This window comes from Hyperolius riggenbachi, chromosome 7 (assembly GCF_040937935.1).
Source record: "Hyperolius riggenbachi isolate aHypRig1 chromosome 7, aHypRig1.pri, whole genome shotgun sequence".
Taxonomy (NCBI): domain Eukaryota; kingdom Metazoa; phylum Chordata; class Amphibia; order Anura; family Hyperoliidae; genus Hyperolius; species Hyperolius riggenbachi.
Window position 1 is genome coordinate 224,456,255 of NC_090652.1, and position 15,825 is coordinate 224,472,079.

Genomic DNA, 15,825 nt, shown 5'->3' on the forward strand with positions numbered 1-15,825 from the left:
AAAATACAAAAATGAACTGCAAAAAGCATACCAACTGACAAAATCTTTGCTATTTAGCAAGTCTACTTAAACAAAAACAAGTATTATATACTTTAAGCACAACTAAACCCAAAACTGAGCATGGGAATTCCCGAATGTAATCATTTTGATTATTATAATCAACATTACTTTTGGAAAATATCTTTCTGTTTGTAAATTCTTGGTATAGCTATGCATACATGCTTATTACCTCTAGAGCCTGTCAGCAGAGATCAAGGTGACCACGACCACTTCCTGTGAATTAAAAAAGCCCCCCCCAATCCCCTTTACCCATGTAGGGCACAGGCTTTATTCCCAAAGCCAGAATTATGGAAAATGTACTCAAGCATGCTTGGCTCTTCCTGCTTTGTGGGTCAAGGGGTACACTTACTGACCTGCACACAAGTAAAATCTGGAATGACAAACATCTGGCCAACAAAAAAAAAAATGCATTCTGTCCACAGTTTAAATGTACTTATCCCAATTGCTATTAGACTTTGCTTTGTTCAATTTCAGGCTTATCTGGAGAGATTAGATCAGGATTCTAGGAAACATAGCAACGTAACTGATTATTAATCCCACTGTAAGTAGAAAAAAAAAATCATTATTGCCTAACCTGTATAGATTTCTCTTTGACAGCAAGTTTTTGTTGAATGATGGTTTTCTCTTCTTCCAATTTCTGGATTTCCACTTTCTGTTGTGACTGAAGTGTTTGCATGAAGACAGACGTGGTCTGTTCTTTATTATCCAGTTCATTTCTGGAATATGGATAGCGAAAAATAAAATGAGCACTGTTTTGGGAAATTCAGACTCTTATGGCCAAGCTAAATGTACAGCATGAAAACACATCATACCTCAATTTAGAGTTCTCGGTCTGCAGTTCTTTTTGTAGCTTTTTCAGCTTCTCCAGTTCCAGCTGCAGCTCCTCTATCTCAGAGCGGAGCTGGGAGACAGTAGATTGCTCCTGGAGTAACAGTCTGTGTTGCTCTGAGGACCTCTCCTGCTCTCGCAATAATGAACCTTTTAAATCTTCAGCAATGGCAGTCTCCTGCTGCAACTTGTATTCATACAACTCCACTACAAGAAGAAGAAGAAACATGGTTTCATATCAACACACTATTAATCCAATCAACATCCAAAAACTAAAATTTGGTACAAATTGCCAACATTCTGATCTCCCGTTAAGCCCTGGCTCCTTATCGTAGTTCTCATACATAGTTTGGACAGTCAGTTCAGCTAACTTCTTCAGACTACATCATAGACCGTCACCTGCAGCTCAATCATTTAGGTTGTTTTTACACAAGAGGCAGGTTAGCATCATATAGAAAGGTCACCTGCCAATAAGCCTATCAATTCACAATCTGTCACTCACCTCCCACAGGATCAGGACCCACTTGAGCGCTTCATACAGTGCTTGCCGATTGCCAGCCATCTGCAAAGCACTGCGGGCGGTTCCACCGCAGTGCTATGTGCACAATGTTTGGAGCCATCCCGGAGTGATCGCATTTGCACCGCACAGTGGCTTAGTGGTTAGTCTCGCCTTGCAGCGCTGGTTGTCTGGTTCGAATCCCATCCAGGGCACCATCTGCCCTGAGTTTGTACTTTCTCCCCATGTCTGTGTGGGTTTCCTCCATGCACTTATTTTTCCTCCCACATCCCAAAAACACAGATAAGTTAATTGGCTTCCCCTTAAATTGGCCCTAGACTATTATACATACACTACACGTTACATTTGGGCGTGTTGGTATGGCGGTGGGGAATACCGTTTTAGGAGGATGTCCGCATTATGCGGCGACCAATAGGTTTGTATCAGGGATGGGTGGCATCACTGCCGAGCGCCCAATAGATACCTAGCATAGCAGTTCCCCATCAGGACCGCCTAGGCCTAAGAAGCGCAAGCTTTAAAACGTTGCTGTATTTTGCTGCAATACATTTATAAAACAAAAGGGCATTATAATGATCTGATGGTGCAGGTCGGATATCTTCTTCCAAAACTGATCGGGAGTGCTGCCAGACCTACCTAAGCACATCACAACGTATTCAAGAGAAGTGCTCCACCATTCCTTACAATGTACACGATACATACATAGACATATGACTGTGGTAGAAATTAGATTGTGAGCCCCGAGGGACAGTTAAGTGACAAGACAATATACTATGTACAGCCCTGAGGAATATGTTGGCGCTATATAAATCACTAAATAATAATTCAAGGGATGCAGGGTCCAATCACTCTGGGAATAGGATTTAAAAGGAAACCTCAGACCAAGATAGTTAAACTGATACTCAACTGGGGCTTCCTCCAGCCCATTCGGGCCATGGGCTCCATCGCCAACTCCCTAGGCCAGTGATGGCGAACCTTTTAGAGGCAGAGTGCCCAAACTGCGACCCAAAATCAACTTATTTATCACTAAGTGCCAGGGGTGGAGGTGGTGGTGTGGCAGTGGCGAAAAATGGGCGTGGCCATGACATTGTATGGGCGGAGCTAACGTAATGATGTAACAGCGAGGCATAAGAAAGCAGTGTTTCCGCCATGATGTGGTGAAACGAGGATTCGCATCATGGGTGTGCAGAAACTGTGTGATGCTATTTATTAGTATACCCGCCGTAACCCCAAAGCAGCAAATATAGCCAACTATGACCATTAAATAATAAATGCAGCAACAGTTACCCCAGACACCAGAAAATAAACGCAACGTGGGCAACACGTCAGCAGTAAATAACGCAAAATACTCCATACGATCCGCACCATCAAAAATTGTATCTTCATTTATAGCTCATAAAAACAATTAAAATCCATGAGTGGGTCTGTGCAAAAATGATGACGCACAGGCGTCTCGGGCCATCATAGGTCCTTTCTCAAATCATGACCAGCTGGTCATGATTTGAGAAAGGACCTATGATGGCCCGAAACGCCTGTGCGTCTTTATTTTTGCACAGACCCACTCATGGATTTTAATTGTTTTTATGAGCTATAAAGATACAATTTTTGATGGTGCGGATCGTATGGAGTATTTTGCATGATACTTGTGACTCCAGAGGTGATTTCAGCACATCTGTTCCCCATCATTGGTGCAGTGACCTTTACTACTTTATAGCAGTAAATAACGCAACGTGGACAACATGTCAGCAGTAAATAACGCATTGTGGACATCATGTCAGCAGTAAATAACGTATTGTGGACAGCATGTCAGCAGTAAATAACGCAATGTGGACAACATTGTCAGCAGTAAATAACGCATTGTGGACAGTGGACAACATGTCAGCAGTAAACAACGCATTGTGGACAACATGTCAGCAGTAAACTCATTGTGGACAACATTTCAGCTGCAAAAAAAAAAAAAAAAAATTACTCACCTAATAGAAGTCTCCTCTCCCGGTGGCGGCGCGCAGCTCCACGATTACCTTCCTGGCCTGCAGCCAGCTGAAAGTCCCGCGCTGACAGGACGCACTGACGTGAGCGGGGAGGGGGTTTAGGGCAGAGCTTCGGCTCTTCCCTCTGCAGGCATCGGCTCATCTCCTTCGCTGAAGAGAATCGGCTCTTAGAGCCGGCTCTTCGCGAACAACTCATCACTGCATGAACAACTCATGCAGTGATGGGTTGTTCGCGAAGAGCCGGCTCTAAGAGCAGATTCTCTTCAGAGAAGGGAGCCGATGCCTCCACGGTAGCGGACACCGCACGCCTGCCCACGGAGATGGCCTAGCGTGCCACTTCCGTCACGCAAGCCATAGGTTGACGAAGACTGCCCTAGGCCATTCGGTTCGTCCACTAGCCGGCCTGTTAACTTGGCTAAGTTGCACATGCTCGGGCTGGCCATATGTGCACTCCCGTGGCAAGGAGCATTCCATGTCTGCACATTAGTACTGTGAAGGCACAGAACGCTCCCAACCACAGATGCACAAGGGGGGTGCGTACGCGGCTGGCCAATGTATGTGCAATTTACCTGGCTAGTGGACGAACCTAGGAGACGGCAAGGGAGCACATGGCCCAAAGGGGGCTGGAGGAAGCCCCAGGTGAGTATCAATTCTTTTTTTAAATCATCTTGGTCTCAGGTACACTTTAAATTGTGGAACTTTGCAATTCAGAAATCACGAGCAGTTTCCAAAATCAGTAAACTGCTTGTAGTGAGCCCCTGACCTTTTTGGGTATGCCCAACCTCTGGCTATGTTATTTAGCCAACACATTTCTTTAGGTAGCTTTTTGGGACAATGGTGACTTTGGACATCTTTGGTTAAAATTTGAACAGTCTATTATTCTCTTAACGTGAACCAGAGACGAAGCACCCTCATGTGTTTTACCATATAGATCAGTGGGAACATTAGAAAAAAAACACCTACCCTGTTCTCGGTTTCATTCTTCACTGCTCAGCCTGCTTGTTATAAGCCCTGATAAAATCCTTGACTGAGCATTCAGTCTGGCTTTGCTCAGGAATCATCATAGTTGAGTCTGTCTTCTCTGATGCATTTTCAAGCCCAACCCTGCCCCCTTCTGGCTCTGCTATAATGATCCCTGAGCAAAGACAGAATGAATGATCAGTCAGGGATTTTATCAGGGCTGATTAGAAGCAGGCTGAGCAGTGAAAGATGCAACAGAGGGGGGGCGTGGCCTGCTATGCTGGAGTGAGGACGCGTTTCTACCGCGGCTCCGCCGACTCACTCAAAATCCTGCGGAATCCTGTCTCCCTGAGCGCCGGTGAGTGGTGACACACGCATCCCCAGACAGCAGAAGCTTGTGGCTAACGATCGGTGCCCGACATGACTAAGTACGGGCCACCATCAGCTGAAACGGCGGCAGACAGGCTGGCCCGCTTCGCACATGGAGCAGGGCAAGATGGCGCCGCTCTGCTGCCTGCAACATCGCCCGAGGCAGAAAGAGAGGGCAGCTCCCCCGCACCTTCAGTAAGCCAGATGGGCACAGCAGACCCTCCAGCCGAGCAAACTGTGAGTAACAGCCCTGTCCCCAAGTCCCAGAGAAGAAAGAGGAGGGGGAAGAAGGGGAAAAAGACGCAAGCTGCTAGTGAGGAGGACACAGACACAGATGCAGAGGAAGGGGAGCCCACCAGATCAGAGCTCCTGGAAGCCATAAAGATGATGCAATTTAGTGTCACAACCAGACTAGACACACTGCAATCTGACCTGTCTTTGGTGAAAGATGACCTTAAAAAGCTACGTGAAAGGGCTGTAGAGTCGGATAGAAGAATCACTGATCTGGAGGACACCGTGAGACCTCTGCAGGTAGCTCATGCAGACATTGCTAAAACTTCCAGCTCACACGGTCTAAAATTAGATGATCTGGAGAACAGATCCCGCCGCTCCAATCTCAGATTTGTGGGCTTTCCTGAAAAATCAGAGGGATCAGAACCAGAAAATTTCCTAGAGGACTGGCTTAAATCCACCATCCCTAATCTTAATCTTTCACACACTTTCTCTATAGAAAGGGCTCATAGAGTCCCAGGAGGCCCTCCGAAGCCAGGCGCCACTCCCAGACCTATGATTGCAAAGATGTTAAACTACAGAGATAAAGTTGAAATTTTGAGAAAAGCCAGACTTGCTCCGAGTATGGAATGCAATGGAGTTAAAATTTCCATATATCAAGACTTCTCCACCGAAATACAGAAATTGCGCACCACTTTCCAAGCGGTGAAAACTGGCCTTAGGAATAAACAAATTCCCTACAGCATGCTCTTCCCTGCCAAGCTTCGAATACAGTTTAAAGGCAAAACACTCTTTTTTGAAACCTCATCTGAAGCAGCGTCATGGATGGAGGGAGAAGATATACCAATTCCTATGCTTCCTGCTAGAAAGAAACGCTGATATAGGTCTAATATAGTTCACTGTTTATTGTTAACCTGATTCATGCAGCCTGGTGATGGATCGCCTGTTTACAGGGAGAAACCTCTCTTTTGCCCTACACACTGGGTCTTTAACTTTGTTTGGATCTATGGGCACTATTTCAGTACAACTGTCCATTATAACTGCTGATGATGTGGTCCAAAAGTGTCTTTACAGTGCTACACTATGATGTTTATGTGAGAATGGCAGGGGGTTTCTCTATTTTCCTCTGTGTATTACTTTACCAATTTTTCTTGCTCAGGCGGAGAGAGACACCTGCAGTATACCCAAGGAACTTATTTTTTATTATATCTTCTTTCAGCAAACAGTTGTCTGAAGGTTATTTGACCGGTTCTTTTCACCATCCTTTGTCTTTATAATCATTTCTCGCTATAGCTAGTCAGTTACTAATGATAATTGCAAGTGATGTTCTAGTTCTCCTTCTTATTCCGGTTCAAATGTGATAGGCATTTTACAATATGTAGTATATATATAGGACGTTTCCACAAAGCTAATGATACAATGAAGATAGATTTATTATCACTCCAAGTTGCTTGGGGAGTTATATGATACTGCTATGTGAGTCGGACATAGCGGTCCTTTTTTTGTTCCCCAGTTCTTTTAGACAGTTAAGGGAGTAAGACTCTTTGTTTTTTTTGGTACAGAGAGTAGGGTGGGTTGGGAACTAACTTTTCTGCACCAAAGTTTGGGTGTAGACTTGTTAGTGATGTGGGGTTTTTGTTTGATGTTGTTTTGCCAATCCAGCAATTATGTATATTGTTATAAGTCTTCTAAAGTGACTCAGAGAAGAACAATGTGTAGCGCATCCCTGTATAGACAGTATAAACAATTATTCCGATGTCCTTAATTTCAGTACTTTCGTGGAATGTTAGGGGACTTAATAATTCGATAAAGCGCAAGTTAGTATTTAGTCATATACGGAAATTATCTCCCCAAATAATTTGTCTACAAGAAACACATCTTGTGGGAGCCAGAGCTCTTCTCCTTAAAAAACCCTGGATAGCACAATATTACTTGGCGCATTATTCATCTTACTCAAGGGGCACTGCCATTCTAGTAGCCAAAACATTCCCAGGTAATGTTACAGCAGTCAGAATAGACCCCAAGGGCAATTTTGTGATTATAGCGTGTAAAATTGAGGGCCGTCCGTTGGTAATTGTCTCCATCTATGTGCCACCTCCTTTTGCTCAGTCTGTCTTAACTGCACTCATGACTAAACTTCATCCAATCCTTGATGGTCCTCTCCTTATAATTGGTGATTTTAACGCAGTTCTGAATCCAAATTTAGATAGGCTGAGGTCAGGAGGCAGAGCCTTTCCCTCTTTTAACAACTGGGTAGACACATATCATTTACATGATATTTGGAGGTGGAAATTTCCAGATAGAAGGGTGTTCTCATGTTTTTCAGACTCCCACAAAACGATGTCAAGAATAGACTTATGTTTAGGCTCCTCAGAGACACTGCCATTAATTGACACGATTAACTATCTACCACACGGCATTTCAGACCACTCCCCCTTGCTGTGTAAACTTCGCTTTACTAACCTGCCCTCTCAAGTGTTATGGCGTATGAATCCCAGTTGGTTGGAGGATGAGGAGGTCCTTAGGAATTGTCAGGAGGGCATGTCTGACTACTGGCGAATTAACGCAGGCACTGCTGGGGAACACGTCTGCTGGGACGCAAGTAAAGCGGTTTTAAGGGGATGCTTTCGGGCATCTATGTCACACATTAGGAAAAATCAAACCGCCTTACAAGAATACCATGAAAAAGCTACTAATGAGGCCCAACTTACCTTAATCTCCGACCCCTCTGATGCCAATTATATGAATTGGCAAATTGAACGAAGGAAACTAGAACTAAGAACACTAGAAAGAACTAAAAGGAGGGATATTATCCAGACTCAGAGATATTTTGAATTTGGCAATAAATGTAGCAAATTATTAACATACTTCTTAAAAGCCACAACGGAATCTATGGCCATACCTAACATTAGGACACCCTCTGGTACCATATGTACATCCTCTAGTGAGATAGCCGCCACTTTCACTAATTTTTACACAAAATTATATTCTGCTGGGGTTGTCAATGGGAGAGAAGAAATCGATAGCTTTCTGAGGGACCTGGATTTACCAATTCTATCCCCAGATGAAACTAAACTCTTAGATGCCCCTATCACCTCCGAGGAGATAGCTACCACTATCTCCTCCTTTAAGCATACTAAAGCGCCAGGCCCAGATGGAATCCCCATCGAGTGGTATGTAAAAAACAAATCATTAGTGGTTCCACACCTGCTTTCCCTTTTTCAACATATCTTTGTGACCGGCACACTTCCTGACTCCATGTATGAAGCTTTAATCACTCTTATCCCTAAACCCAATAAAGATCCCCTTTCGTGTGACTCCTACCGCCCCATTTCACTTATCAATACGGATATTAAAATACTCACAAAAATTTTAGCCACTAGACTGAATGAATGTATAACCTCAATAATACACCCAGATCAAACTGGCTTCATCCCTGGACGTTCTACTAAACTAAACATTAGACGTTTATTTTCTAACTTACAATACCCACATCGGAATTCTGGGACCAGAGTAATACTATCCCTAGACGCCAATAAAGCGTTTGATTCCATAGAGTGGCCATACGTAAAAACTGTTCTGCAGTACTTTGGATTTGGACCCGCTTTTCAAAAGTGGTTCCGAATCCTATATGATGCACCAAAAGCAAGAATCCGCATAAACTCCCTAATATCCCCTTTATTTACCATAGCGAGAGGAACACGGCAGGGTTGCCCACTGTCACCCCTCTTATTCGCCATTGCCATCGAGCCCCTAGCCCAAGCCATTCGTTTTAATACAACAATTCAAGGCCTCAAAATAAACAGGATTGAAGAACGCATTTCCCTATATGCGGACGATATGCTGGTTTATTTAGCAGATCCGGGCCCCTCACTTGAGGCTGTACTGTCAGTATATGAAACCTTTTATAAAATTTCAGGCCTCTCCATTAACTGGTCTAAAGCAGTACTGTTCCCTATGGACTCCTTTGACCATCAGATAATTACTAAGCAATCTCAATTACAGGTTGTGGACAAGTTTAAGTATCTAGGAGTCTGGATAAATCAGCCTGTGAAATCCTTCATAGAAACAAACCTTATACCACTATTGGAACAAGTAGAAATAAAGCTGAAAAAATGGTCTTCCTTGCCGTTAAATGTATGCGGAAGGGTTTGTATTATTAAGATGGTTATAGCCCCAAAGCTATTATATGTCATGCAGATGTCCCCTATATGGATTCAGCAAGCCCTTTTTAAACGAATTGACTCCATGGTAATCTCTTTTATATGGTCCGGCTCCTCACCCCGCATTTCACTGTCCTCTCTCCAGTTACCTACTCATCTTGGCGGTCTGGCTCTGCCTAACTTTTTTATTTATCATTTGGCGGCACAGCTAACCCCCATTCAAGGTTGGTTAAGTAGCGACAGATTAAACTCTAGCGTGGCAACAGAAGCGGACATTGCTGGAAATTATGAGTCATTATGTGGAGCAATCTACAGATACAGAGTAGCCTCTGGACTCAAGGGAACAACTCTTATTCATAACACCATCAGGGCATACAGGAGGGCAAGGAAGATGCTTGGTGAACCTAGTAGGGGTGTCTCTCAGAACTCCCCTCTCTGGGGTAACCCTAACCTACCCGAACTTCAATCGATCCCAGATATACCCTTCTGGCATGCCCATAGTATTAAATATTTATCCCAATTATATGTAAATGGAACATTTAAAGATTTTATCACACTACGAGAAGAATTCGGCCTACCTAGACATGCCCTCTTTAGGTATTTTCAACTGCGACATGCCCTCCGATCACAGTTAAGCTTGACAGGTGTATCCCTTATACCATCAGATTTGGAAAAAACACTTCTTAAAAATGATAAATCCAAGCAAATCTCCAACTTATATAATTTTTTAGCTACTCATGGTAATGCTAGGAAAATTCAAACTGCCAGGAATAGATGGCTAGCAATTACCCCAGATATTACGCAGGAAAATTGGTCTGAATATACAGAATCCTTCAATAAAGCTATTATAGCTTCTCATGACAAATTAATAAACGTGAAATGGTTCCACCAAGCATATTTTACCCCTATGAAACTAGCAAAACTGGGCTCAACATACAGTGGTCAATGTTTTAAATGCAATGCATCTAATGCTGACTTTATACATTGTGTATGGGACTGCCCGCTAGTCAACGAGTACTGGAAATCAGTAGTACATTTCCTAAGAGACAATTTACACCTGCCGGTGCAAATGGACCTCAAATTATGCATGTTGGGAATTGTGGGAGATATGGCCTGCAGCGCAAGTAAAGTAATGTTAATCAGAATCCTCCTTCACTATGCAAGGAAAGCCATTACCATACGGTGGAAATTGCACTCAATTCCCACACTCAGAGACTGGAAAAAACTTGTTAATACAGCCCTTCCGCTGTACAAATTAACCTATCAATCACGAAATCAATTTAAAAAATTTGATAAAATTTGGCTCAAATGGGTAAATGCTGTAGAAACCACAATTCCCAACCTGGATATCACGGCTGCTGTACAAGATCTACAATGGATCTGATTGCATGTTTTAATTATAAAAATATTCATGGGTCACGTTTATGAACGCTCTTATACTTAAATATGTACAAGTGTGGTTCTCTCTCTCACTAGTGGAGACCTGTTGTCATTATGATCGCTATTGCTGGATATGGTCTTGTGTTTTGTTTTGTTTTTGTTTTGTTATATGTTAAAATTTAATAAAAATTCTCTTTAAAAAAAAAAAAAGATGCAACAGAGAGCAAAGTGGTTATTTTCTCTAATGTTCACACTGGTATATATATGGAAAAATTACATGAGGGTGCTTCTTCTCTGGTTCACTTTAAAGACATTTCAGGTAAAATATGGTATCTAAGATGGTATCTTCCACAAAACAAGTAGGAACCATGTAGTAAATCCTCCTTCGTGCAAATTATAGGCTGTTATATTTATAGCAGCATAGAATTCTAGTGCCTGTTCATCAGTTCATAGAGTACAGGCAGTATCCCAGTCAATCCCAAATGCCAGCACGTGTCATGTCTGCGCAGCCCACAACACGCCAATTCAGCCTAAACGTTACACTCAGCTGTGTCCTGCCGCTGTAGCTGTAACAAGCTGCTTGGCGCTTCAAGTCTGGAAGGGAATCACCATCCTGCCATGCTGATGAGCCTCAGTTCCTGGGCTGCACAAGTGGGACAACACTGATACAGCTGCCTTGCCAGAACTCACTTCAGGTGAGATCTGTCCAGGGTGAAATATCCTCACTGCCATACAGAAGCTGTGAGCACTTCCATTTTGTTTCTCTTACAGTATATTTGCTTGAAGGAGGAACTGCCCAGAGTTTGCAGTCGTCATTAAATTGCTCACTTCATATCTACTTAGATATGCTTTAGGACTCTTCCCCACAATCGTGTCTTCAAACCAAATATCGTTAACACAATACGCAAGGACATCAGAAGTGCACAGCCTGCAGTCAGATGTGTCCATCCATGTGTTGCGATACACCCCAGAATTGTAATGCATGGTTGCTGACAGAAGTATGCAATAAAGAATGGAAATCACAACCTCAAGCTTGTTTCAGGTGTGTAAAAGGGAAGAAGAGGCACCCATAAGTGTATAAAACTAAGTTAAAAACACTTAAATCAAAAGAAAAAGGAGGTGGCTTACCTCAATGACAGTCACATGTCTGACGTTTTGTGGGTCTGAACCCACTTCCTCAGGCCGATACTCTGGCTATACAAACCTTTGGCACTGTATTTGGCCTAGGGAAGTGGACTCAGACTCACAAAATGCGTTGCCTGTGCTTAATTTTATGGACATATGCGACTGTCGTTATTGAAGCAAGCCGCCTCCTTTTTCTTTCGATTTTAATGTTTTTTAACCTAGTTTTATATACCCCTGGGAGTCTCTTCTCTCCTTTTGTACTGTTTCACCCCCCCCCCCCCAACCCCCAAGGGTTGGAGGAGCATTTCCGAGCCCAACACTTTGTGGGCAAGAAAGTGTGTTTTTACTACAAGAGAGTGACAACATCCAGTCCAGGCTGGACACCCCGAGTGGAGTCAGGTAATATAACTCCACCTTCCTCAGCCAGTTGGTTGCCCCTCATGCAACCTACCTTTGTGAGTAATAATTCTTTATCAATTCTACATTCTCCTTCATTTACATATTGCGCTATTTTGGCTCCTATTGCGCCTGTTCTTACTATGAAGGTGCCACGACACCCTACCTTTCTCTGTTTCAGGTGTGTGATTCAGACACTTCTAACATCAGAACGATCAGCAGGACTATTACTTTAGGTGTTCTTTAAATCAACCAGTCAAGTTGTTTTACCTACCTTGTTTGCGCAACTGGTGGTCCTTTGTGTGCCCTTTTTCTTCTGCGCTAGAAAGAGCATCTTGTAGCTGCTGAAGTTTCTCTTGGTTCTGAAGATGTGCCATTCGTAACTGTGAACGTAGGTCTTGAATTTCAGATAATAGACTACTGCGGTCCACAGCTAGAACATGCTCCAACACAAGCCGCTTTTGTTCCTCCTGCAAATCAAGGGAGTGATTTATTCATTGTGTAACAGTGTAACTAATAAAAACATATGATGGGCCTAAACCAATGAAAACACCTTGTACTAAAATACTTAAAGACAACTTGAGGTGAAAGTGATTTGAAGGTTACCACATGTATTTCCTTTTAAACAATGCAAGTTGCATGGCTATCTCCCGAAAATGTTGATCATCAACATGGTGTGTAAGACCGCATGTCTGTACATAAAGACATCCTAATCAATTAATCATGGAGTGATAGCTTCTGTCGACCAAATATGTAGATGGGGAACTAGGTTTACAACAGAATTAGCAGCTAAGTGATTCTATTAGTTTACTCACCTGCTCTTTGATAAGATGCTCTACCTTCTCTGACAGTGAATTGCTGTCCCCGGACCCAAGGTGAAGCTGTGACTGTAGTTCCAAGCGTAAATATTCTCTCTCACTTTCCAGAAGAGACTGAACGCTTTGCAGCAGGTCCCTTCTCCAGTCTGAGGTAGGATTCTCCTAAAACACAAAGTCAAGAGAACTCATGTTAATCAATGGGCTAGTTCAGGCCTGGGCAAACTTTGTGTGGCCCAGGTGAGCGGCGATTGGCTAGGGTTAAAACACACCTACTGACCAATTCCTGTGTCGAGACTCCATGGTAGCAGGCCGTCACGTGACACTCATGAAACACCAGCGTATCACACGCTGACTCGTCCCGACGGCATGTTATGTGACGCCCTGTTGCCATGGAGACACGATGCAGGAAGCAGTGAGTTTTAACCCCTGCTAATCGCCTGCTCGCTACTCGGTAGGGAGGGAAGGAGGAAACTAGCTGCAGCTTGTGGGCTGTAGTTTGCCCTGCGCTGGGCTAGCTCACACTTAAAGGGATACTGTAGGGGGGGTCGGGGGAAAATGAGCTGAACTTACCCGGGGCTTCTAATGGTCCCCCGCAGACATTCTGTGTTGGCGCAGCCACTCACCGATGCTCCGGCCCCGCCTCCAGTTCACTTCTGGAATTTCTGACTTTAAAGTCAGAAAACCACTGCGCCTGCATGCCCATGTCCTCGCTCCCGCTGATGTCACCAGGAGTGTACTGCGCAGACACAGACCATACTGGGCCTGCGCTGTGCGCTCTTGATGACATCAGCGGGATCGAGGACACGGCAACGCAGGCGCAGTGGTTTTCAGACTTTAAAGTCTGAAATTCCAGAAGTGAACCGGAGGCGGGGTCGGAGCATCTGTGAGTGGCTGCGCCAACATAGGATGTCTGCGGGGGACCGTTAGAAGCCCCGGGTAAGTTCAACTCATTTTCCCCTGACCCCCCTACAGTATCCCTTTAATGTGTTTTTTGTGCGCAAAAAAAAAAAACACCTGACATCCTGCAGGAGAATTCTACACATTTTGACAGTTTTCTCTATGAATTACATTAGCTGCTGTGAAAAAAATGCACTTGTTTTTCTGCATTCAAAACACACTTGGTGAGCAGAAAACTGAAAGACAAGTGTGTTCTTGTTCAAACACTATTATACAAAGCTACATAGGCTATTTCTCCTCTATACATTTCCTTATTAATCTCCAAATAGCATCCATTACGTAACCTTCGCTCTTCCCAAGAGACCCTCTTGTTGTCCAGCTTGGTCACCTCCTCTAACATCCAGGACTTCTCACAAGTATCACCTCTCCTTAGGGACTCTCTACCAAAGCCTATCAATCATGTACCATACCTGGAAATTTTCAAACATACCCTCAAGCTTTTCAAACAAGCTTATAATTTGCTATAGCTAGAATTTAAAGCTTGCTGCCTCATCTGCTATTCTCTTTCTCTACTCCCCTAGCGTCTCAATCCCACTACCTATTAGTAATGGTGATGGTATTCCAGTTACACATCAACTGTGTTTCAATATTTGTGTCACTGGTTGTCCTGTACAGTATGTTGATCTGCTCATGTATCTGTGCCCACCATTATTGTATGTTTTCCATGTTGTAGAGCGCTACAGAATATGTTGGAGCACTATAAATAATAAAAATAATAATCAGAAGATAGATTATCTCCTATAAGAAATATTAGGAGGAAAAGTGAATTGGATCGGGCCCAGTGTCTAGATTGGAGTTGGTTAGTGATACATTACAGCAAAATAACCTTGTCTCCTTTTCCTGCAGCTTGTGCTAGGGCAGTGCTCAGTGTCTGGATCGTCTCTTGCAGGTTCTGTTTCTCTCTTAGCCAAGCATCTCTCTGGATCCCAAGTTCAGCACTTTCAGGAACAGTGACCTTTGTCATAGGCCGCTCCGACAGCTCCAAAATCTTGCAGCTTTCCTCATGAACCATATTCAGCATTCTCTGCACAGACAAGTAAGATGCTTGCAGTCATTCAGGTAAAAAATAAATATAGAAGTACAACCAGGTTATGAAAATTGCTAGCACATTATACCAGAGTGTGGAACCCCTAAAGGCAATTACTAAGTCACTGTAAAGAAAAATAGAACACCGTTGTTTGACCCTACAGCCCAATATTGACTATACCCAGCTTTAACACCAAAGTGATTAAATCCTAATCAATATACTGCTGTTTATAGTCCAAAGACAGACCTTTCTGTATTTTGGTCCATCACCATCTAGGATCTAAGCTACACTGTTCTGCTCCATTTGCCCTGCACTTGCTAAGGACTTTGTTCCTCTTACTCACAAAAAAACAAAAAAAAAAACCACTTTACTCTGACAAAGTTGCATAGTTATCTAGGCTGAAAAGGTACGGGTTCAACTTCTTCAGCCTCACTGCACTTTAATCCAGAAAATCTCTGTAACTGGATAAAACCCAATTTACATGCAAAAACAACATTTGCCATAACTACTTTCAATGGTAATATATGTCAGATCTTAATCACTCTTCCTGGGAGGGACCTCTCTAAGCAGGTAGTAAAATCTCTTTTCCTCCATGCACAGCGCATATCATTTTTTTTTTACAGTCCTATGAATAAAAAGCTAATTTATTAAGCATATAAATCGCCCTTGCATGCATGCATACATGTTAATAAGGACACTTCTATGTCCATTTTTTCTAAGCTAAATAAGCCCAGTTTATCTATTCTTCCTTAGAAAGCGAGACCTTCCATCACTTAATGTATCTTAGCCGTTTCCCTACTTGTTATGAAACTTTAATGTCTTTCCTATAGTGTACAGCCCAACTTGTATCCCAAAGTCGAGATGTGGCCTCACAAGTGATTTCTACAGAGGATCTCAAACTGTGATCAGACACTCCAAAATGAAGATAAAACCACCCAATGGAAATACTGAATGCAAAAACCTGTATACGCTTGCCCTTAAAGTGGACCTGAACTCTTGCACAGGA

The 15,825-nt window shown here is 43.2% G+C and overlaps 2 protein-coding genes across 5 annotated transcripts in view; one reads left to right on the top strand and one right to left on the bottom strand.

The window, feature by feature from the left end:
* Positions 1–15,825, top strand: part of PRMT2 (protein arginine methyltransferase 2) — a 486,423-nt gene that overhangs the window by 318,079 nt on the left and 152,519 nt on the right. The gene's annotated exons all lie outside the window — the stretch shown is intronic.
* The window catches only part of PCNT (pericentrin), a 168,027-nt gene that overhangs the window by 24,035 nt on the left and 128,167 nt on the right, over positions 1–15,825 (bottom strand). For all 4 annotated transcript variants that reach the window (XM_068245316.1, XM_068245315.1, XM_068245317.1 and 1 more), the window contains 5 exons: positions 14,619–14,816; positions 12,833–12,997; positions 12,292–12,487; positions 873–1,095; positions 635–776 (listed from right to left, as the gene is read on the bottom strand). In XM_068245316.1, the coding sequence (XP_068101417.1) occupies positions 635–776; positions 873–1,095; positions 12,292–12,487; positions 12,833–12,997; positions 14,619–14,816 (924 nt within the window). The remainder of the gene's footprint in view (positions 1–634; positions 777–872; positions 1,096–12,291; positions 12,488–12,832; positions 12,998–14,618; positions 14,817–15,825) is intronic.